This window comes from Pezoporus flaviventris, unplaced genomic scaffold (assembly GCF_033815535.1).
Source record: "Pezoporus flaviventris isolate CSIRO_AGI_PZ_B2104156 unplaced genomic scaffold, CSIRO_AGI_Pfla_v1 ptg000054l, whole genome shotgun sequence".
Classification (NCBI taxonomy): domain Eukaryota; kingdom Metazoa; phylum Chordata; class Aves; order Psittaciformes; family Psittacidae; genus Pezoporus; species Pezoporus flaviventris.
Genome location: NW_026892602.1, coordinates 1,605,905 through 1,630,618, shown reverse-complemented (window position 1 = coordinate 1,630,618; position 24,714 = coordinate 1,605,905). Strand labels below are relative to the sequence as shown.

The 24,714-nt window shown below is 45.4% G+C and overlaps 1 protein-coding gene across 3 annotated transcripts; it reads right to left on the bottom strand.

The window, feature by feature from the left end:
- Positions 1–345: 345 nt before the first annotated feature.
- On the bottom strand, positions 346–24,616 carry HSF4 (heat shock transcription factor 4). Of its 3 annotated transcripts, none has more exons than XM_061468974.1 (13): positions 24,067–24,616; positions 20,119–20,227; positions 18,728–18,855; positions 17,335–17,459; positions 14,623–14,698; positions 12,932–12,996; positions 11,619–11,718; positions 10,827–10,951; positions 8,747–8,971; positions 6,805–6,910; positions 5,288–5,353; positions 3,783–3,870; positions 346–2,585 (listed from the first exon to the last, which is right to left on the bottom strand). In XM_061468974.1, exons 1-13 carry the CDS (start codon positions 24,187–24,189, stop codon positions 2,389–2,391), a joined length of 1,533 nt encoding a protein of 510 aa, XP_061324958.1. In that variant the 5' UTR covers positions 24,190–24,616; the 3' UTR covers positions 346–2,388. The 3 variants fall into 3 exon arrangements, with proteins under 3 accessions (XP_061324958.1, XP_061324959.1, XP_061324960.1); XM_061468975.1 differs by lacking the exon at positions 24,067–24,616 and adding an exon at positions 21,438–22,200; XM_061468976.1 differs by having other exon boundaries at positions 2,455–2,585; positions 3,783–3,889.
- Positions 24,617–24,714: the final 98 nt, after the last annotated feature.

Genomic DNA, 24,714 nt, shown 5'->3' with positions numbered 1-24,714 from the left:
CCTGAGGGGCTGCTCAAAGAGGGTGCAGTCTGCTTGGCACTGTTAAAATACTGCAGCCCCATGCTGCCTGAGCTGCACCTCTGCCTACCCATAAGTAGCTCTCCTAAGCTACTTAAGGGTTCATTCTCAACCCTAACTAGACAACCCAGTAAGACTGACTTGGAAGCACATGTCTAACCTCAAGCATGCAGTAGGCTTCATAAAAATATGGGAAAACTACTAGGAGCTTGAAGTTAAGCACATGCTAAAACCTTACCAGATCAATACATTCAGTGTTAACTTTAAGGTTAAGCACATGCTTAAACCTTACCAGATCAATACATTCAGTGTTAACTTTAACACATGTCTAACCTCAAGCATGCAATAGGCTTCATAAAAATATGGGAAAACTACTAGGAGCTTGAAGTTAAGCACATGCTTCAACCTTACCAGATCAATACATTCAGTGTTAACTTTAAGGCAATCTAGCATGTGAAGGTTCAGAGAAGGATGTAAATCCTGAATGGGGACAACATGCAGTTAATAGAAGACACCAGACAATTTTCAATCATGAGAAAAGAAATAAACAGAGTGCAGCTCAACCACTTTCCATCTCTGGAAATGACAAAATACAGTGGCAAATGGATTGATCTAGGTGAACTGTCAAAGCACAAATCTGCCAGAAAGGGAAACCTACACTCAAGCACATCATCTAAATACCTGGCCAATAGGGCTGCCAGCATTCTCCCTCAGTCCTGAACAAAAATAACCAGTGTATGGAATTCATTCAGAAGCTCTCACAACCTCACTCCTGCAAAGTCTGCACCACCACAGTGGTGGCAGAGCTCCCAGCACACAGTAATTACCTGGGGAAAAACATGCTCAAAAATTCATGTTTCTGAGCTAACACATCTTTCACATACTGATAAATGGATGGAGGGAAGGGCTCTGACAGGAAGGTCCACTGAAAACATGCTCATCTTACTAAGGAGAATGTGAGCCTGCATTCACCTGATTATATTTTGGGTCGGATGCTCAGAAATACAGTTTAGAACCAAGAGTCATCATGGCAGTGGAAGCAAGCAGAGTATTTCTTCAAATGATACTGGCACAGCTCACACCTCCCTGTCTAAGCCCTTAGGAGGCCTGAGTTAGATGAATTTCCTGGATGTTTCTTACTGCATTAGGGTAGCTTTCCTAAGGAAAAGCAACTCAGAAGCTACTGAGATAAATAATACGTTCTCATTAGAACTACTAGAATAAAAAACAAAGCTCTGCTTTGTTGAGAAAATCAGTTGTCAGAAACCATATGGTAGAGGAAGATTAATTCAACCTTTGGAGGCTGGTCTCAGGTGCACAAAGGACAGGAAGAAAGTTAGTGGACATGGTGGACTAACCCTTCTGCCTCTCTCCTACATAGAGCAGCTGAGAGCCCTCCTAAAAAGGGGATCCAATCTATTAAATTGGTTCATCAGATTTTATACATCAATAAATCAACAGGCACATCTTCAGGGGAACTAGAACAGGTCAAGGCCAAGGGAAAAAGACGTTGGACTGGACATACAACGCTTAGCCAGCACCAAAACCCAGAGTCCACCTCCGCTGTCCTCTTTGCAAAGTGGAAAGTTGTGCAGGCACAAGAATCTATCCCTTTTGTTTGTATGTTAGAAGAAATAAATTTAGGGGAAAAACATCCCAAACAACAAACCCCTTCAACTCAGCACAGGATGTTTTGGGTTCTGTAGTGGTCTGTAGCTCCATTGGGAGCCAGAGACACATTCTGAGTGGTCACTCAGATAATTACCTTCTGCACACCAGAAGAGATCTTCATTTTCCTACTCACCCTAGGACGATAAAGAAGTGGCACAAATACATCCCATAAAAACCAGAAAATCAATAAAGGAATATTTTTAAAGCATTGGACTGGCATATAGAACTATTTTCCTATTAAAAAAAAAACAACCAGCATCCAGAAGGGTCAGGCATCTTAGCTAATCTGTGCTGCCCCAATAAAATCCAGTATTTTGCTGTTGCAGACACTAGTTGGGATCATTATATTTTATGAAGTCCCTGATGTACTTTCAAGCTACTCTTCACTTAAATTTTATTAAATTTGAAACTTCTAAAAGCACTTAAAAGGCAAAAATCCCCAAACCTGCCAAGTTCTCACTCCCCACAGGAGCAAGCACCAGAAGCAGTATTTCATTTAAAATTGCTGTCCTGGGCAAACACTGAAATTCAGGTGCAGGGAGGGTAATGCAACAGCTACTGAACATTTCCATCTACTGAAAAAGAAAGGGGACAAAAAGAAACTCTCTTGTGGGTTTCTGAGTCACTTTTGTTTCTTTACATTCAAAACTGTGGATGCTTGGATGGGTGGGAGGGAGACATCATTTCTTGGAATCTAAATCACTGATTGTTGTCAGTTGAGGAGCTCAGGTTTAATGGGATCTCCCCTTGGACACCCACAGAGGACAGGTAGGAAGCCATACTGTCAGATGGAACATATAGCGATGAACTCTCAGGCAAGTTGATGAGGTCATTTCCAAAGACTGACTGACGATCAACGAGGAACTGCTGGGTGCTTTCAAGAATGACATCTCTCCCTGCAATACAAACGGACAAGAGAAAACTCAGTTTCTGGAAGGCAATTTACCAGGCTTTACGTACGTAGAACTGAAAAAGTGGCAAATCCCCACTGCATCAGGAGGTGAGGGGGCCTCATTCCAGGCAAAAAATGCTTAGAAACACTTGAGTCAAACTCAGACTCACTCAAATGCTCATTAAAATCAGTAGGAATCTCTGCAGGTTGCCAAGCTGGATTCTGCCTGAATGCTGAGGTGCCTCACAAGAAGTCAGAGTGATGACCAAATGGTTGGAGGTACTGGAAAGCTTCTCTTCTCCTTCACTCAAGAATTGTCTGGTTTTCCTCATCTTTGCAGAAGGAGACATCTGTCAATTGCCCCACTATTCCAGCAGCATGCCACTGCAGGGACTGGAAAGGCTTTGCAAACTCCTGTGCAGTGCACAGGATGCTCCTCCTGTGCAGTTCAGCTCCAGCCTGCTGAAGAATTCTCTCCAACATAGCTGGGCTTCTAACACCTTCGATGCTCATGCAAGATGCTAAGTTTAAAGTGGAGACTGGAAGTCCTTGAACAACACACAACGTGTCCAGATTCTCAATTGGTCTCAGATCGCTACAGTACCAAGTGGAGGCTCACAAAAACTTTTCTTTCAGGTCTAGCCCAGCTGAATACACATGAAAATAATATCACTATTCCAAGACCAGGAAAACACATCTGGTTTCATATCTAAGGTTGATGACACACTTTATCAGAATCAGTGGGTGAGAGAAGGTCAGCTGGAGAAGCTGAGACATAACCTTGACTCTGCCTGCTAGCCACTACCGGGTCACCTCTCTGCAGCAGGAGGAAAAGGAAACACAGCACCCATGCAGTCCTTACTACCCCTAGCTGCTTAGATCCCCACATTGCTCTTAGGTGGCAATGAACAGGCAGAGGAGATACCAGTAGATACAGTGACGACCCAAGCAGAAAGAGGTAGTTCAATTACATTTAAGCCTCAGTTTATCACCCATACTTTTCCCACTGCTCAGTAACTTGCTTCACAGTTGTTATGGAAACATTGCGGATTGACAATCATGAAAAGTCAAATAACCAATATGTTTTGTACCCTCAAAGAGGCAAATGGTCAGTGCTGGATGATGCATCTAGCTGCTGACATGTTTAACACCTTCATTACATCCCCATTCTCCAGTCTGCAAGAGCTGCCAGTGCTCCTACCTGGGCAGGTGCTGTTAAACGGTGGGTTGAACACTTTTGAGGACAGCTCAGTTGCATTCTTCTCCAGATCCACTGTGAGACGCTGCATCTTGATGCAAAAATATAAACTACAATGTACAATTATACAAAGACAGGGGAGCTCGTTAGAACTAGACCATTTCTGAAAAATCAGTGCTTCATCAATGCTGCGCTCCCTGCCCTGCCTCTCCTCTACTTTGCTAAAACAGCCAAAAGTGTGTGCTCAAGGGAAGAATGCCTGATGGAGAGGGCTAAAGGAGATGTAAGCCCCTGTCAGCACTGGCTAGGATGGCATGAGGCTCATGCCACACAAGGAGACCAGACTAGTGTCACTGGCCATCACCGCCTGGCTGCCAGACAAAGCAAACCCAGAATTCTCTGGAGCCAGCAACAAATATGAAAGTAATCTTTCATATTTTAATGGATTTCTTTCTGTTTCCATATAAATGGACTCTTCCTTTCATTTGCCTTTGACTGTTTAAAGTACAACTAGCTTCTGCCTGCATGGCACTTCTAGGCACAGAGTTGCAGCAGGTATTACCTTCCAGGCTTCTCTGTGCTCAGAACTTCCTGCAGGACAAGCAAGCGTACCTCTGGGGGGCTACACCAGATGCTGGGACTTGAGAACTGAACTCTAGAACATTGCAGCCTCCTCCTTGGCCTTTCCTCTAATGCAATCCTTTTAAAAAGAGACTGTCCCTTGCTTCCACAACTTGCTAATAATATCTATCTCTTCAAAGACTCTCCCTCTTAACACTCAGGAAGTGGAATTTCCTAATAAATTTGAAATGATTAGATCAAAACTTAAAAAGGACAGTGATATCATGAAGCAGGCTTAGAGACCTTTCACACATCATTAGAACAGATTACACTTTGCTTGCACATTTGTAGAGATGGCAGAACTATCCAAGTCTTTATCCAACCTGGCTGGCAATGAAGGCTCTGAAAATTTACCCTTCATGCAGCAGGAAAAAGAACCCAGCCACAAATTATACATTTCCTTCACTGCTTATTAAATCACCATGTGCACTTCAGAAATGCCTGTGTCAATGTCAATCCCCAAAAAATACTGCCAAGCAATTCCTCCTTGTTTCTTCTGTAGGAGCATGCATGAACCTCTATTCTAATCACACATGGTTTCACTGTTCCCGAGATGTACAGGGATGGCTGCACTTTATGAAGAGCTTTTATCACAGACACTTTATGAATCTTTGGTATAAGCAGGATCTGATATTCATGCCAAAAGAAAGTTCAGAGCCAGTTTCAATTAAAGACTCCATAACAGCAGTGTGTTTCTAAACAAGCTCTGGATTAGTGGGAGAGGCAGCTCAAGAGTATAAGGTAGCACTCTCAGCCTAGCCCCAGGAGATGTGTACTTGCTGTGCTTTACCACTCTCCCCTCTGTTTGTAAAATATCTCAGCATTCTTCAGTTATGCACAAGCCTTGCATCATTATTATTATTATCTGAGAAATACACATTGCTTACCGGGGACAGACTAGCTTCCATTTCAGTCAAATTCCACTCATTGAAAGATAAATTGGGATTAAAGACCTGTTGAGAGAAAAATACAATGAGGGCTCAAAGATGTCATGGTTTAGGACACGCCAATGCTCATCTGCCTGCCTTGGCTGCCTGCTGGGGTCACAACTGTGCTGGCAGAGATACCAGAAAACAATTCTGGCCTGTGCCTCAGCTCCTACAACATACTGGCTGAAGTGGCAGGCTCCATGAGTATTGATCTGCAGCACAGCTAGAACAGCACGGGTGCAGTGGTGGGCACTTGTGCTGAGCCACAAGCCTTGCTGCTGCCAGTGGTGGGACAGCACAGACAGAGCAGTCACCCTGTGTCAGTCACGCTGTAAACCAGGGCAGCTATTTGTGTTACTGCACATCCAAGTCAAAGCCCTTTCTTGCTGCTTTTGGGTCACACGACACTTACAGATTCATATTTTTTTGAAAGCATTCCAAAACATGGTAGAAGAGGGCAGATTACTGCTGCATCAATGCCTCAATGGCCATTTCTTAAGAAGTCTGAGCAACCTGGGAAAAGAGCTGTTCATCGGGGGATACAGTTTTATGATTCATTCTCACCTTTGTGACGTTGAGTGGCACAGAAAGAAAAGTGTGTCAGTAACAGGAAAACATCTTTTAATGAGAAATAAGAAACAGAAACCAGTGGAGTCAGTGATAGAGTAGGTCATTAGAAAAGCTTACTGTAAAGTCAAAATCAATCACAGACACTTGGGAATTAGCTTTAAGAGAATAAAATTGATTTTTTTTTAATGATTCTTCATTCCTACTTATCCATGCAAGCTTACCGTGTGTCTGTATTTGAAGCACCTCCTCAAGGGAGCATATATTTGACATACAGATTCTTACATACAGAGTTATTTGATTATTGGCAAAAACCTTTTATATACTAACCATATGTATGGGGGGAGAGAGAAAGAGATAAATAAACAAGCCTTCATATTGCTGCATATGTAGTTAACGAAAAAGTCACCATCCATTTCTAAAGAAAAAAAGTGACCTAAGAACTGCAGACAGATAAATATCTCAGCAGAGAGAAAATGTGACATCAGCTACACTTCCCATAATGTGAAGAAGAGGGGAAGGTAGTAGAGCTAAACAGTCTCGGAGTAGCTAAGATGCAGAATATGCAGAAAATACTCTAACCCACCCAAAGCAATTACCAAACTAGCTAGACGGTTGTATTAAACCTATTTTACATAAATGTGTTAGGTCTCGTGTTGATGTCTTCACCAAGTGCACTGTGTTTTGTGCTTCGTGAAGTTCAAACATGTATTTTCAGAACAAATACAAAAAAGCATCATTTAAAGTCTGAAATCTTGCCAGCTCTTTCAAGCAGGTCAAAATAGGGCAGCATCTTGACAGATAAAGTGCCGCACCAGGACAAGCAGCGCGGTCTGTGTGTCTGTCTGATTTACAGCCCAAAGTACCACTGCGAACCCCGCAACTGCTCCCTGCAGCCGGACACTCACATCCAAGAGGCTGGCTGGCTCCAGGCCATACTGCTGGCTCCTCAGCAGCAGCTGCAGCCCTTCCAAGCTCCAGTCGGAGCCCTCCAAGGGATCTGAAATATCTGTTCTGAGAAAAGACAAGGGGAAATATTGCCACGAATGAGACTTGCATAGATACATATAGAAAGCAGGACTGAGCAGACTTCCAACATGAGTTTATACTTAAATCTCTTTCTGAAAAAACAGAGCTCACTGTCAGCCTGGTTTTATGCCATATAACTTGCTTTAGCCCCAGAAGTACAACCCAGCAGAGCACACAGGGAGCTGGGCTGGCGGTAAAACAGGTGGGACTACTTTCCTGGGTGACATGTGATTTGGGGATGGAGAGTCTGTGCACATCTCCTCAAGACTGGGATATGCAAAGCTCTCCTTGGAAGAAATCCTAGAGAGGCACTTGGGATCCAGAATAGGCTGTATTCCCATCCTACTGGGTCCAAGATGGCTGAATTAACTAATGGTTTTCAAGGCAGCCTGCCTTGAAATTATTTTTCAATGATTTTTTTAGGATTATTTTTCTTCTAATAAAATGGTTTGAAGTACCCAGTGGGTTCAGAAGGAGGAATTTGGTTCTCTGTAAGGAACCAAAGGAAAATAGAAGTCTTTCTGATAAACCTATAGTGTTTTTTCTGCCCCGTTGTCCTTACATTGCTGCAGTTGCCATCAAGAATGAATTCTGCAATTGTAGACCATGCTCTCCTCCAGATGAAGTCTGCTGTGCACTCACTCACGACACTGGTGCTACTGGGATTTCAGGCTCAGCCCATGGCAGACTCCAACTCCAGAAGTGGCTCACCCTGACTGCACTGTGGCTGAGCCTAATGGCACTGTCGAAAGCCCCTTACAAGAGGACATCATCTTCTGGGTGACTGTCACATGCAGGATACCTGCATGGCCTGGTTTCAAAATAATGAAACCTCCATCCCTTTGCACCAGAACCCTGCACTCAGTGAACATAAACTCTCTACTCTCCATCCCTGTGAGTTGCCTCAGCTGCTATTTCGTGATTTTAAGGCACGATTTTGCACCCTTTTATAAAGCCTTGCTTTGGATGCCTAGCATTTTACTGAGCCACTCCAGCTCAAGGAGGCAAGCATGGTAATGCAGCTAAGTTCTGTGGGGTTTCACTCTAAGTCAGAAATGGGGAAACCAGATCTCTTATGCTGCCAGCTCCCCGGTGCCTCCCCAGAGCATGCTGTCACATGGTGACTGCCCTCTGAGGACAGATCTAGTACTGAAAGAAGAAATCTTGGAAAGGGGATAGGAGGAGAGGCACAGGGAGAACAGAGTAAGGAGAAAAGTCTATTTGACTTCACAGTACAGGAGAGGAAAAGACGGGGCAAATTATTTCCTTCTCAAGCCCAAGCCTGGACCTGATGAATGCTTTGATGCCCTATCAAATATATGCCCTACTTAGTGATTGTCACTGTCCATCACTCTCTGTATACCAGCACACAAATGAAAACTCATTCACTGCACAGAAACACCACTGACAAATATTTCCTTATGACTTTACATAATGACTCAACAAAACAAGTGGCAGAAGGCACACAAGCTATTGGAGGTGTAGTGTGGTGCAGTGGCCTGCAAGTCTGTAGAGATGGACACCTGGAACTTGGGCAAATCCCTCTCACTGCAAAAAGCCTCTTCCTGCTTCCATGGCTCTGACACACACGCTCTGACAGCTCCTTCTCTGCTGGGTCCCTCAAGCAAACTCATCCACAGATCCCCCTACCCCTGTGAGCTGTCCCCTGGGCTTCAAGCATTCTCTAAGCAGGTGCCACAGGTACAGGATGGAGCTCACCAGGCTGCATTAGATGACAAATTCAGCCTCCCTTTCTCTGCTGTGAATGGGAAAAGAGGGCCATGAACACACAGGGCTGCAGCAATCCCTTGCGCCCCTCACCTGTCCAGCAGTGCCCTTCTGCCTCTTCTCTCAGATGGTTGCGAGGTCCCTGGAGGGGCCGTGCCACAGCTCCCTTTGCCTTCCAAAACAGACTGAACCATGGCCACTGGAAGCACGGGAGGCTCGGAGCAAGCCTGGCAGCCTGGCAGCGGGACATCAGGCTCAGTGGTGGCTTTCACTCCGGGGCTGACTGGCTCTTCCTTGATCAGCATGAGGCATTTCTCTCTGTATCAAAGACAAGACTTAGCACCACACACACATCTATCTGCTCTACAAAGGCCTTGCTGGGAAGTGGAATAGAACAAGGGCTTGCTTTCAATTCCCAAACTGCCCCACAGTGTCTTTCCACTTCCCTAGACAGGCAAAAGAAACCAGCAACATTTCAGCAAGATCTAGAAACATGCTCATCTGGAATACCTTCAGTTACTCCATCAGTCAGAATTACACTGAATTTGCCCCTTTCACTGTTTGCAAATATGGAAAATACACTTCCATGTATAAATCATTCCTCAGATGAGCATTAAACTTGAGACAAGCTAAAGGGTCACAAGGCTAGGGATGTTCCCCTGGAAAAGTCTCCACCCTAGAGATAGCAATGGGATTGGTAAGACCTTTTCCATGCTGGAGTTAGGATGTAACCAGCAAGCACTCTAGATCCCAATAACACAGGTCAGGACCTTGGGCTCTGAAGGATTTGGAACAGAAGCTGTCAAGATCTAACAGTCCCAGTCAGATGTTTTACTGGTTTGAAATCAGAGGTCAGCCTTTTTCCAGTGGAAAAGGCACTTCCGGTTACTGCTAGGCAGACACTGAAGTTTTGAATAGTAGCATTTTGTATGTAAAAATCTACTCCATACTACTAGTAGGTGATTTTACAGCTCCCTGGGATCCTGCACAACTGGAGACAAAGGGACAAAGTCCTGTAGATCAATAGGCACAGGGCATGGAAAGCCATACTGGAAAAATACCGTCTTACGCCACTTACAGACTAGCTTTGCTGTATGACAACACACAGGTGTGTCACACCTAGGGGGTAGGATGTGACTCTACAAAGCCTTCCTCAGAATTCCTTTCAGATCGTCTTCTCATCTCATTAATCCTAAACTCCCACCAGATAGTCTTGTTGGTTTAGGAAGTAGCACAGTGCTAAGCTCATGAGGGCCATGGATGGCTCAGATCCTCAGGCACAGCACAGATCAGAGGCCACCAGATGGCACTCAGTAATTAGCAGAAATAAGAAATTTGAAGGTAATAATTCGCCATTTTCTGCTTTAGAAATGGCTCCTGGTTTTTGGTGGTGGTAGTAGTTTTGCTGGTGGTGGTAGTGGTTTATTTGTTGCTGTTGCTCCTTATCTGGAGCTCTTTACATGTTTCTAGCTAATTTTATGGCTATGGTTTCAATTATGAAGCAGATTTACAGGCAATTTCTGAAGTATAACTACCTCGCCTCTACGCCTCAGAAACTGTTTCCATGATTCATCTGTCTACTTACTTTCCACTGACACTATTAGCTCTATTCTGCTACTAGCCCTAAACACTCTACATGTCTGTGGCAGGAAGAGATAAGCATTAAAATACCTCTGCCTTCAGTTCCTAAGTTACTGGGGCCTTTTCACAGAAAAGCTGTCAAACATCGGAAGTTGTTGTGATGCAGCCCTTCTGTTCTCATTAGCAGAAAGATGAATAAGTTTGATTCTGTTTCTTCTTTGCCAAAGCCAAAAAGGAAACTTCTTTTTCTCTCTCAACAAGCCCAACAAATGCTAGTACCTCATTATTTGATAAAGTCTGAGAGAGCCCCTGTCCTGAGAACAAAATATAAAAAAACATGGAATACTTCTCCAAGAGGTTAGTGGAGGTTCTCAGCATGAAAGCTGTGACTTTGTTTCCAAATTTATGCTGTTATTATCCCTCCCTAATTCAGACAATCTGACCTTCATTGGATAAAATATTCCAGCCCACAATTCCTATGGAGATTTGTGAATCAGACAGACTTTGGTAGCATTACGGCCAGGAAAAACTCTTTTAAAGTTATGCATTTCCACACTTGACTCACCCTGGTTTTTATCACAAACATGTTTACCTGTCATTTTCAGGAGGAGAATGCATATTTATTATGTTGGATGGTGATGCTTCAGTTACATCAGATATGATGGGTCCTCCAGCAACTGTGGGGCTGTTTAAGCAAGAGGCAGGTTCTGTTGATGGCTAAAAAAGAAAGCAAAAGTCGTATTTATTCTTCTGAGGCCCAGAACAAGTCCAAGGCCCTATCTGAGACACTGTTTGCTCACCATGCCCGCGTTCTCTTTGTGCAGAAACCAAGAAAGGTTTTACCTACTATGCAACAATATGATTTCCTCCTATCTTTTCTCCAACCATACAGAGGTGCAGTGCAAAATGAGCACTGTGACCGAAGTGTCAGCTACAGAGAGGATTTGCCATGGCTGATATTTTGCCTAGACTGCTTGGCTTCCTCTGGATCCAACAGAGCACAGCTGCCCTCTTGGGACCTCCTGTTCGTCAGCAACTGCAACAACCTGGCTCTGGTCAGAAAGATCATAGTACTCCCTGCGAGAACATACTTCTTCCTCGCTGTCCTTAAGGTCAGCCAGGCTGGGGTAACACCATGGAGAGTTTGGTGTGCAGGGTCTGCCTTTCCCTCCCACATCAACAGAGCAGCACAAGGGCATGCAAGTACATGCCCCTCCTGAAACAGGGGAGCTGAAGAAACAATGAATGTCACCCAGCTTGGTGTGCCTCTTCTCTGCCAAGCTCTTGCCAAACTACTTGCTGTGTAACCTGTATTATTGCTTCAAACATTTTCCCACCCCAGCCAAAGAAATCCCACAAAGCTCAGAGGCTGGTGTAAACCTACCGACTGTATGAAATAGGGGTCATGAAGGGGGTCTGTAGACAAATGCCGGCTGAACTTGGACACTTGTGGAGCTGAGATCCCGTTGTCAAGCATCAGAGGTCTGTGAAGAGAAACAGGTTTGTTTTCCCAGCACATAACTGACTGGTTCCTGGTTGTTTATATGAGAAACATCTCTCAGGCAAGGATTATTTTTCCCAGGTACTCTACTTTTCCTCAGCTGTAAGGTGCTTTCTTGTCCAGTGTTATGGACAAGAAAGGGAAACAGTTTTTGAGGTCACAGTCAGTTAAAAAAGTGCATTAGCCATATAGAGAAGAGATGATCTAGGTTTTCTAGATCTCGTTTGAAAGATACAAATAAAATAATCAGTTCATATTTTGAACTGAAGAAATTCAATTCATGCTTTCTTCTAATTGCTGGTGTTTTCAAGCTCTAGGCTGGATCCTCAGTTGCTTAAGGTAGCTACACTGGAATTATTAGTACAGTGCTGGGAATCTGGCCTTGTTACCAGCTCTCTTGAACTCAGGGCCTCTTTGGCAAGGCTACATTTTTATACATAGCGCTGCATAAACGGAACCCATGCCACCTATTAAGTAAGTAACAAAGCAGAGGGAGACATGAAGCAGAGCAGAGCCTAAACTCATTGCATACAGGCTTTTAATAAATGATTGACAGGCTTTTGCAGATGTAGTCACCGACAATAAGAAGTGGTCTGTGTCCTGGGTCTTGGTATTCAGTGACTTTGGCAACTAACCCATTTAAAGCCTCCTGCGTCAGACGTTCCTGTGACACCTACAGACATATCAATCCTGTCCATGAAGACCTTATTTATCTTATTTATCTCAGCTAAAACCTTTTTCCTCCTTCTTCTCTGTAAGGCCTGCAGGTTACCTGCCACCAAACCTGTGTTGAAGACATACCTCATGCAGTGACTGTGGATCAATCTAAAGGTGCCTGTGGGCTAGCTGCGTTCTGCTCCTACTTTGTACAGGCCCTGCTCCTGCTGATGGCAAGTGGCAAAACTGTAGGACCAGCAGTGGGGTCCTGCCCTTTACCCTTCCAATAATCAGTGCTCCCATCTCCCACCGCGCACTGTGTTCCCCCAATAAAGGTCACAAGCTGACACGGTGCTTCTCTAAAGGCCACTGAATGGGGCATGTCAGCAGGTCTGACTCGACAGTTCAGCCCATTCATTTCCCATCACCATGGTGCCCTGGTCCGGTGACCGCCCGCCTGGGCAAGCTGAGCTTGTGCTTTTAGTGAGGGGCAGCATTATGCACCCGTGAGCGTGTGAGCACCACACAAGGGTACTTACAGCTTCCTCTTTATCCCAGTGCTGCTAGGGCTTGATTGGAGCTGGCCAAACAGAAACTGAATCAGCTGTCAGGAGAGATCAAAATTCGTTGCTCATCAGCAGAGTGATTCAGCACTCGCAGCCATCCTTATCTCACGCATTCCTCCCTCCCGACACCACCCCAAAGCTGGGAGCAGCCATGGAATGTGGGAGCCAAATGGCAAGAGACACTGGAGCCCAAGACACCTCCAAGCATTCCAAGAAATCAAACGACCTGTCTCGCTTTCAAGGACCTCAGCCAGGTGCCTGCTTTGAGCAAAGGCTGATAGGTGCATGTGCTGAGTGCCTTCTCTCTTTGCTTCTGTGCAAGCAGAATTCCAGTTACCCTGATTAGACCTGGGAATCTGCCCGTGAAGTACACATGCAAATATTCCTAGGCCTGCAGTTAGACTTTTCTTCCATAAAAATCTTTAGAGACCTTTACAAGAGCCTCTATAAAGCCTAACAAAAGACTTTGCAAGTGAAAGAGGCAGCCCCCTAGGGGAGGCTCTGGATGGAGTTCTCATCTCTTTTGGATGAGTTCTTCAGCTCTGTGAAATTCAGTATCAACAGAAGAGGACTCTAAAAAGGATGCAGAATGGTTTTGGAGGGGAACCACTTGGCAACGTATTCCCAGGTCAGCTTGAGCCTAATGCCCTGCTTTGCCCTCCAGACAAAGAGAGCATTATTATATCACAGCTCTTACTCATTGCTCAATATAACACAAAAGAGTTGCATAAATGTTTCCACCATGAGTGGTGTGGCTGGCCCAGCCTCAGAGCTGGAGGAAGACTTGATAGCCTCATGCATTTCTATCTGGTCCTATGACTCTGTGATGCCACGTGAAGGTCAGAACGTAGCTCTCGGGAGGATTGGGCAATGTGACATGCTCAGTCACGTCAGCACCATCTGCGAATCACTGGAGAGGTCTTTTCTAGCACTGCTCATGCTAGGCGCTATGGGAAATGATTCTGCCGCTCTCCTTGGGTCTACAAGATTGTACAGTAATTCCTCAATCAGCAATTCCACAACTGCCCGAAGAACTGGGGAACGCTTCATCTCTGGCAGTGTTGAAGGCCAGGTTGGACTGGGCTTGGAGCAACCTGCTCTAGTGGAAAGTGTTCCTGCCCATGGCAGGGGTTGGAACTGGATGAGCTTTGAGGTCCCTTCCAAGCCAAACCAGTTTGGGATTCTATACCAGTAACACCAGCAAATGTAACTGTTGCTGGAGATCCCTACTGTGGGAATGGTTAATCAATTCTGCTGCCTGCAGCTTCGATGCTGGCAGGAGAGGGAGGTTCCTCTCCTGTAGAAAGGAAAGAGAAAAGACTTGGGAAGTCCAAAGGCACTTGTACAACCACAACTTAGCCAATACAGGGCAATTAGTGAGAGTTGTGCTCTCTTGCTCAGGTCTTCAACAGAAAAATGGTTTCTAATATCACCATCAGCAAGGACTCACAGGGAAATTAAACTCTTTTGCTCAAGGGCATAATCTGTGCTTTGTTAATGGCCACTTTCCATAGGACACGCAAAAGCATCACAGCTTGAGAGAGAGGGAAACTAAATATACTGCAATATCAGTGTGGAGAAGATTATGGGACAAGAAAAACAAAAATCAGAGGAGGACATACACCATGGCACACAAGTGAGTTTGGAGCTAATACAACCATTACCTTGTTGATCACTTTCTGTTGCTGCAAGTGGTTCTGCCGGAGAGAAACAACTTCCCGCCAAAGAACTTCATTTTGCCTGGAAGAGAAAAAAAGAAATTTTCCATGAGCACAGAAGCATCACAAGAGCCCATAGTGCTGCCATGATGCAGACCCAGCTGTGCAAAGTCTGTCCCACTCTGGGGCTCTTGCAGTGCTTGGCTCTTTTCAGGTGTCCCAAACAGGGTCACATAGTTGCTTTCCTTGTTTTAACTTGACCTCAAAAGAACAAATCACAGAGGTAAAACAAATAAAAGAGAAGCCAGCACTTATAGGGGAGAGTACAAGAGGGCACATGTGTAGGGCATTTGGGCGAAACTCAGAATTTCAGCAAGGCCTGACTTGTGACTTGGTATGATTTTTGAATACCAAGACTATTCTTCCTGCAGGAGCCAAGAAAGCCCAATCCTCCACAACTGCGCCAGTGCCCCCAAGGGCCAAGAGATCCTATGGATAGAGAGTGTACGTATTCTGCCTGCTGAAACCTCAAACACATAGTGGTTTGAGGTATGTTTGGGAGTGACGGGAGCAGCTAGAGAGATGCTTCTGCATCTTAGAGCCTTGAATGGGGAGGACTGTAAGGATTTTATTAGTGGGAGTCACTGATTTCATCCAGCACAGGCCTTTGTCTAGCTTGCAACTGCATAGAGCATATTTCATTTCTGTCGGCAGATGCAGCACACAGGGGAGTTTGCAGACTTCCTTGAACAATCATCCCAGAAAGTGAGATGGGAAGATGCTGAGTTTATTTACTGCGCTGCCTGCAAATTAGGATGCCAGCCAAGTCCATGAGCAGAAGATTTTGTCAATTTATCTTGACTATATGGATGTACAAAACTGTCAGGCCAGCAAAACCTATCACACAGGTGAAATTTATAAATCCTTTGGGATTGTTTAGCTTTTCTAGTGGGGATTGATGCTAGAACTGGGAAGATAAGGGCCAGGGCTCAAAATAGCACAGTAGCTGCCCTAGTACCACAGCCAGAATCTCTGCAGTGAATTTTCTGAAGTGGTCCTGACAGGATTTTCAGCAAAGCAGGTTCCTTAGTCTGACAGCTCGTACTGGAGTTATGTCCTTAATGGTTCTTCACCATGGTTTCAGCCTGGGATTTCTGATCTATCTTACTTTATAAAATTCTTATTATTTTCTTCAGTTGAATGCAATTTTTCCTTTTGCTAGATGGAGGAAGGTAGCAAGCAGATCCAAAGGGAGAACAAACTAAAATCAAGGCCAAATCATCGGTACTAGAATTCCTTAAAAATTAACTAAGATACAAGCCTAGAAACTCTTTCACTGCCACTGCACCTGGATTGTATAGTGTGGGTTTCATGCATGTACTAAGTGTGGGAATCATTAAAAACTGAGGTAGGATAGAAGTATTTCTCTATGGCACGTAGGGTGCTGGGCTGGAATGAAGCTTCCCAGTCTGAGCTCTGTCAAAGCCTGGGATGCCAGCGTCATCTGGTGATGTATGTATACCAGCTTTGAGTGTAAAAAAAAAGGTTTTGGGGTCTTTTTGATTATTGAAGTGCTTTTTAAACAGAGTTCTCTGTAAGTATTAAAATTCTGGAGGCAAGTAAAAACCTCTCAGAGTACGTGATTTATAAAACCACATCCATTGACTAGATGGATGTGCTTTAACAACTGATGTGGTTTAACCATTTAACCGTGCCAAGTGCAAGGTCCTACACCTGGGTCGGAGCAATCCCAGGCACAGCTACAGGTTGGGCAGAGAAGAGATTCAGAGCAGCCCTGTGGAGAAGGATTTGGGGGTGTTGGTTAATGAGAAACTTAACATGAGCCGGCTTCAGTGTGCTTGCAGCCCAGAAAGCCAACCGTATCCTGGGCTGCATCAAAAGGAGCGTGACCAGCAGGTCGAAGGAGGTGATCCTGCCCCTCTACTCTGCTCTCGTGAGACCTCACCTGGAGTATTGTGTGCAGTTCTGGTGTCCTCAACATAAAAAGGACATTGAACTGTTGGAACAAGTCCAGAGGAGGGCCCGGAGGATGATCAGGGGACTGGAGCACCTCCAGTATGAAGATAGGCTGAGAAAGTTGGGGCTGTTCAGCCTGGAGAAGAGAAGGCTGCGTGGAGACCTCATAGCAGCCTTCCAGTATCTGAAGGGGGGCTACAGGGGTGCTGTGGAGGGACTCTTCATTAGGGACTGTAGTGATAGGACAAGGGGTAATGGGTTAAAACTTAAACAGGGGAAGTTTAGATTGGATATAAGGAGGAAATTCTTTACTGTGAGGGTGGTGAGGCACTGGAATGGGTTGCCCAGGGAGGTTGTGAATGCTCCATCCCTGACAGTGTTCAAGGCCAGGTTGGAAAGAGCCTTGGGTGACATGGTTTAGTGTGAGGTGTCCCTGCCCATGGCAGGGGGGGTTGGAACTTCATGACCTTAAGGTCCTTTCCAGCCCTAACTATTCTATGATTCTGTGATATACACGTATTTCCTATATGGCTGCCTCTGAACTTTCCTCATCTGTAAAGGGAAAACACAGATGAAGAGAATATGTCTGCATTTCACAGAAGACAGAAAGGCTCAGCATTTCTTCAAATTTTGTAGATCACAGGATCTGCATAGAAATCCCACATGGCTCCTTCTTTCAAACATCCCCCAAGACCAACAACTCTAGAGAAGAAAATGCAGACTAAGCAGAATTCAACTTACTGCTTCATGTCCTGCACTTGACACTCCATGTTCTCCTGCTGACTTCTCAGTATCTGTACCTCGTATAGCAACCTGCTGAGGTCCTCCTGGCGCATCTTGGTCTCCTCACTTTTCACTACTGACACCTGAGGAGGGAAAATCAAACATGGATTTTACCGATACGAGAAGGGCCAAGGGCAGAGTCCTTGCTGTGGCAGGACTTCCACTAGCTGTGCTCTGATGTGCTGAAATGGTGGGAAAGGCAACGTGCACAAGAGTCTGAACTATCCCTAAGGTGCAAGAGCCAAAGAGATAAAACAGAGCAAAGAGCGGGACAAATCCTTTCATGCAGAGGGTGTGTTGGTAGCAGGACATTTCCCAGCAGAGGGGGAACTTATTTGAAATCAGCTTGGGAGAAAGAAAAAGAAACAAAGTATTTTGAGGAGCTGGGAGGAATTGAATTATCTTGTTCGATTAAATCTTTCTACTTTAACTTCGGGAAGACCGAATTCAGCTCTGTGTTTTACATGGATGAGGCTGACAAATTGATGTACTACATTTGGATTTCCAGAAGTCTTTTGCTGAAGCCCCTTTCCTAGAATTGCTGTGCTAATTCAGAGAGGACAGCCTTTTCTGGGCATCAGTAACAGCCTAAAAAACAGGAAACAGAGGACAGAAAAAGGTTATCTCTTTTATAATAACAGGAGATGACTGTCGGTAGACCCTGCAGGGGCTGTGCTGTACTTCTAACAATTCAAAAGCAGAGGTGGAATCAAGCCTGACTGTGCAGCACTACACAAAGGTCTTGTAATACTGACAACAGAGCAAATAACCACAGTCAAAACTCTAATGAAAGTCCAGGCCTGCACAGTAAGGACCCCTGCCCCAACTGTCCATGGAGATGGACAGAAACCAAACCACGGGGTGATTGTGGAGTTATGCTGAGAGGTCCATAGCACAGGGTCCTGTGGTCTGAAAGCAATAAAGCATCTGGGGAGTCAAAGAGAGGAATTCAGCTGTGGTATAAACCCTCACAATGACCACAGAGTGCTGTTCTGGTCAATCCACCCCCAAAAAGGAAATCTGGGAGGGTTAGAAAGGCCGAAGGCTCCTACTGGGGCATTTCCTATTCAAGATGCCTGAGGGATGGGAAACATCCATTACTTCTCTCCTAGCAGAAGGCCCAAGGGAAACAAAATAAAGAGACAACAGGCTTAAAGCAAACCAAGAGGGCTACATCTCCACACAGAGACTAAGCTGTGGGGCATATTGCTGAGGGATGTTTTGAAGATACACCAAGCAGTGTCTCCACATGGTTGGTGTGGAACCTTCTGGACCAGGGATCTGCCATGTCTCAGCCTTTCTTCCCACCCAAGAGGCTCACCAGGGGTCCCCCCAAGCTGTGTCCCCTCACCTTCCTCTTGATGTGCTCCAGGAGATGCTCGTGGCCCTGCAGGAAGCAGAGGTGCTGGAACTCGGTGTCATCCCGCTCAGGCTTGACAAGACCCCCCTGCTCGATGTTCACCACCTTCCTGAAGCCATCTGCAGGGAGAGGATGTAGGTGAAGGGCTGACAGACCAGGCTTTCCTTCTCACCTCCCACCCCATCACTTCTGAGGATGTTTCTGTTCTTTCCCCCCACTTTTTCAAGCTGTGCCCTCTCCCTGCATCTGGGCATGCTTTTGGGCCACATCTACAAGAAATCCAGCACAAAGGAGAGCACTGAGCCCCCCACTGGCCACCCCAGCTGCTGGCCCACACCATGGAGGACTTGCCAGCAATCCCTTGAGCACATTGGACTGACAGGACCTAAAATGCCCACTCTTATGAAATCTCTGGTTTGAGTTTGCCCAGAGAAGCTGTGTCTGCCCCATCCCTGGCACTGTTCAAGAACAAGTTGGACGGGCCTTGGAGCAACCTGGTCTAGTGGAAGGTGTCCCTCCCCATGGCAGGGGGTTGGAACTGGATGAGATTTAAGGTCCCTTCCCCAAACCAGCCTGGGATTTGCAAGCCAAAGGATTCAGGAGGAGGATTTTCAAAGGCACAGACCAGCTCCAGGTGACCCCAAAAAGGGTCTCAGGCACATTTAGAAATCTACTTTGAGTACTTCTCTGAAACCCTGGAAACATTTCTAAACCATATCTAATGGCTGGCCTAAAATGTACAGTAGTGCTACTGTATAGTTAAATATCAAAGTTACAACCTCACTGGAGAATTTTGTGAATTGGTCATTGAAAAAACTTACAAAAGCTATCAGAAAAGAACCATACTTAACACAGTCATGATCTAGATGTGTCTGAAAATTACACCTAAACCTGCTTTAAGGAGTGAAAATGATCAGCAAGGCAACGTTCACAGGGAGAAGTACTGTGTTATTAGTTCAGCGATACAGCTGGTGAAATTGGTAAGGTCTAGGCATGCTACCCCCAGAAGAAGCAGTTTCTGAGGGAGATGGCACAGTATCAGGCTGCTGAAAAAGCCCCATATAGAATAAAATGGAAAAGAAATAAAAATAGGTTCTCAAACTGAAGCAATCTGAGAAGCAGAAAACCTGGTACTTAAAATCTGTACATCTCACAATGTAATCTAACAGAAATTTCATGCTGGAATCAAAGGTCAGTGCAAGGAAGTCTGGGATCCAGAAGCAAGTCCTCTTCAGGAAAATCAATAATGCTCAACAATGTGTAAATAGGAGATCTCAACTTTTCTACTCACACTTCTCTTTCAGGCTCCCTTTCCACCCGCTCTTTCTGTCACCCCCATGTCTGTAGGACCCCCATGGCGAGGCTCTGGAGTTTGAACTCACACATGTTCAGCTGCCGGACGAAACTGGCCATGTTGTTGTGTTTGAAATACTTGGGCAGCACCTCTTTGGCAAAGCGTCCTTGGTCAAACACATGGAAGCTGGTGCCATTCTGCAAAGGAGACAAGGACAAAGCTGTGGTCAGAGGAGCATCCCTGACTATGAGAGGGCCCCAGGAGGTGGTGGTTCCCTTAAGTCCTACAGCAGGGCAAGTCATGCTCTCAAAATTGTCAACTTGAAGCTAAGAGCAGTGACAACATCCTTCAGTGATGCATGTGCTCCTTTCAGTTCTGGTACAATCAGTCCTCCATGACTGCAGTTTTGATCTTTTCCTACTAAGCTTTGCCACTGCTTAGTTGAGAACCTTGGATATGAGAAAAACTGCAGACATTTGCACTCAGATCCTGTTAGCCTGTGATAAGGCCCCCTTGTGTGGACCTCACAGAAAGGTTCTGATGTCTGAGCCCCTCGATCTGCTTGCATAGGTCTAACCCAACCCATGCGCTCCAAAGCACAGCTGTCCTGGAGGGATCGCAGCGTGGAAACATGGCACAAGAAACACAGCAAGGCAAGAAAACACATCATCTCTGGAGACACTGATCCTGAAGCTCTATGCACTATCTCCTGATTATCTTTGAAAGCACACAGACACAAGGACAACCTGCAATATGTTAACAGTTATGCTCTACAGTCCAAGCTAGCAATATCCATGTTAACCAGATAAAATACCCACTCCTGGGGTTGCACTGCTGAGATCCGTGACTGCAAAGCAATGCAAACTTGCCTGGGATTGTTGCAGAGACAGGCACACTGCAGGCCATGTGCTTTCCCTGCCTGGCTTTCTACATGCTGAGAGCTCAGCTTGTACAGGGAGGGCCTGTGAGATACAACAAGCTGAAGCTGCCTTGAAACATTCTGCAAACAGCAATCCATGCAAGCTTTATAAGGGACAGAAGAACTCTCAATTGATTTTAAACAATGCTTTCTAAATGCCCAATGTCAGCAGCCTCAGTGTCTCCAGTACAGGGGGATTGCGGAAACCAGCTTAAATCCCCTCTCTGCTCAGGATGGGGGAGCAGCATGTGGAATTTGGAGGAATGAAGAATCATGATTTCAGGCTTTGCAGCACACAGTGCATTTTTGTAAACTTGCAGAGAATGTTACTGAGGGGCAAACACTGGGTTTGATTGTGGAGAAGAAGCTGCAGGGAGCTGACAGGGGAGCCACCCAGCTGTGCAATCTAAGCGCTCAGCTTTATAGAGACAGGCAAGACACAGAGACCTATGCCAGTGCAAAGCCACCAGCAGATGTTAGGGACTTACCAACCCAGCTGCAGCCGAGTTTCAAGGGACAGCAAGCCAAAGACACCAGGGTCTGCAAGACTTTGGCAAGCCTGGGGTCTGAGACCAGCACAGCCACTGTCATCCTCCTGCTGTACTGAGCATTATCACCAGCAGTCAAGTGGTGTATCAACCAGGAGCGTTATTTCACAGCAGACAGGTACTTGAGAGAGGATCATGAGTGCCCAGTGCAGGACCCACCACACATCCATGGCAAACCCCACTGCCCTACTTGTGGCCACTACATCTTCATCACCAAACGGTGTGAATTTCCTCAATTCCCTCTGTTCCCTGGCTCACTTGTCAGCTCCAACAACCCTGCATGCCCACAGACATGAAGCTTTGGGTCAGCTGTTCTTCTTGCTCCTTGTTCACTGCTACAAACACTGTACAGGACTGTTTGCCTCGACAGCACCCTTTGACCATCACCAGGGTTTTTCCTATCATTCCTTTCCCCCTGCAGCAGAAGCAAAGGCTGATCCAGAACTTAAGAGATTCACTAATAACCTCTATGCTGGAAGCATCCTCACAGACCAAGCTTGCAGATATGACAGCACGGACCAGGGTTTCCCAGCACCGCAAAGGCTGCCTTGGGGACAGACCTGGTTTATCCTGCTTCTCCTGTGCTTCTGTCCACACACTCTCTGAGATACAGCTGTGCATCCCGGGCTGCACATGCTGATGTGAAATGAGAAGCACAAGGGTTTTGTGACCTGAACATCTCCTTATGGCCTCTCTTGAGAGGTCATTCCTTTGCATTTAAGGCTGCAGTGTACTTAGAAGCCAGTGCACCTGAAAGGGATCCTGCAGACACTAGAAACTTCAGTGTTACTGTGCGTTCACCAATGAACCCTGCATGTACCAGCTCGTTCCCATACAGCAGCTTGACTTACATTGCAGGGGCACCAGCTGGGAGAAACTCTGAAAGTCTTCTCTGCCCAAAGCAAAATTGGCTCTGTCAGTCTTGGCAGATGCTTATCTTCACTGTTTTTGACAGACACACCATGACAGACACCCTGTGCCCTGCCCAGGCAAGCTACATCAGGAATTTGCCAGTTCTTCCTAACTGCATCTTCCATTTAAAAAAAAAACTACTTGTTTAATTACTGCTTGTCCAATCTACCATGGACACAGACAGCAGACTTTTGCTTTCCATCTTTTAACTGCCTTCAGTGTATATATAAACCATTATCACGTTTCCTCTCCATCTCTTCTCCTTCATAGGTCCTATTTTCTAAGAGTTCTGATTGTGTACAGAAATCTTAGGCATGCACACAGTTTCTCAGCTCCAACAGCACTGATGGATATAAGGGGAAAAACATGGGAAACGTGGGAACATGCAACCTGGGAAACTTAGACATCTGAAAGCCTTACCAAAACCTCCCAAGAATGTAGCTTTTGTTAGAATTTGTAGTTGCAGAATTTGTTATGTTGTTAAAATTTTGTTGTAGCCTATGATATGTGGTAGGAAAGCAAAGCACGGTGGTGGTGGTGAGTCAGAAATAGTGATATTGTAACAGATAGGGGACTATTCATGCATGTTAGAACATCCTTCCAAGTTTGAAAGTCGTCATTTAAAACACACAATACCAAAACTTGGTGGTTCTCAAAGGTACGGCCATGTAATACCAACATCAGAAAGCAACCATTACCTTGGATAATAATGCAGCTGAAATACTTCTTCATGTCTTCAACTAAACCTCTACTGGACACAAATATATGACAGAAAGGCTCAGAAAGGCTGCTTTAGACTTCCCTCCCTCACACCCTTAAATCTGCTCTTGTTATAGGTTCCCAATTTTGGAGAACACATTAATGCATATGACTTATAACTCCCTGCTGAAGAAAAATCACATTATTTTCAACAAGTCTTACATCAAAAGCACAATTTGGTATCAAAATGCTGTATGAGGGGGATAAATAAATAATTCCAATTATCTGATTGCATTTACTATATTAATGCCTTAGTGACAAATAAGCCAAAGCAAAGCAATCTATGCTTATGAAGCTGTACAGACACACATCACCATGATCATCACACAGACTCATTGAAAAATCAAGTAAAGCTCTTCCAAAATGCGAGTGATTTAGGGTGTCAGTCTGAGATCTGTTTAACCTGTAAGTTTTAGCCCAATGTCTGAATGCTGTTTATCTGCTGCCTGCTCTCAAGGCATTTGTGAATGTCACGTGTTTCTTAGTTGTAATAAGAACAGCAGTGGAAATTTTTAAGGACTTTGCACCTTTTCTGGAAGATCTTAGGAAAGTGCAGACTCAATTGAAATGAAAACCTCCCTCAAATAGTCTGGCTTTTTGCAAGATTCAGTATCAGACACCCTTTAAGATGCTTCAAGTGAAGTGTGTATATATTGTTACTAAAATACTCCCAAACCAGTTGTCCCTTTCAAACAGAAAAGCCGCAATATTGCAGATAAATAATATCAAGTATATCCAAAAGGCTTCCTGATGAAATGTCAGTCCTTTCACTCCCCCAGTTAGCCATCAGCACTGTAAAGCAAAGGGAAGTTGCTGTGCAATGCAGTGCTCAGGCCTCAAACTTGGGTTTTTCTGGTGTTGCAGGCACTCGGTGACACCCCATAGTTGCTGTACTTACAGTACTCCAGCAGATGAGATGGTTCGTTTCAGGATCTTCCACCAGCGTCCAGAGTTTGGTTAGGAAGGCTGGCACATTGCTAGAGTATCCATCCATCACCAGAGAGCTGGGTGAATCCTGCATAGTTTTCCAGTGTCCCAGCTACTCCAGCCCCATTGCTCTCTGGTTCAGAGAACCAACCACCCAATTTTATCCTGGGCCAGTGGAAAGTAGGCTCCCAGGGAGTCACATCAGCAGTGCTGCTCGCACTCTTCAAAACTCAGCACAATGCAATGGCATCACCAGCCCTGGAGAACAATACACAGAATGAAAGTGCACTGCAGCCAATCTCTCAGCACTGTGAATAAACACGCAGCGTCATGCACAGGGAACACGTGCTGAGCACCTTCTGCTGGGAGCCTGGCAACTCACCGGGGTGACTCCACTGCCGAGAGCCTCTGGGACACGCAGGCACAGCAATGCCTGGTTGGTGAAGACACAGGAATTGCTGTTTTGGAAATTCCTTGTCCTAAACTTTGGCTGGCACAGAGGAACAAGGGCTGCCCAGACCTCAGGACTGCACATCCCCAGCAAGGTTTTGAAAAGTCAGAATTGTAAGCTGGTTTGGCTACAGATCCCATGTTACTTGTCAAGAGAAATTATTTGGCT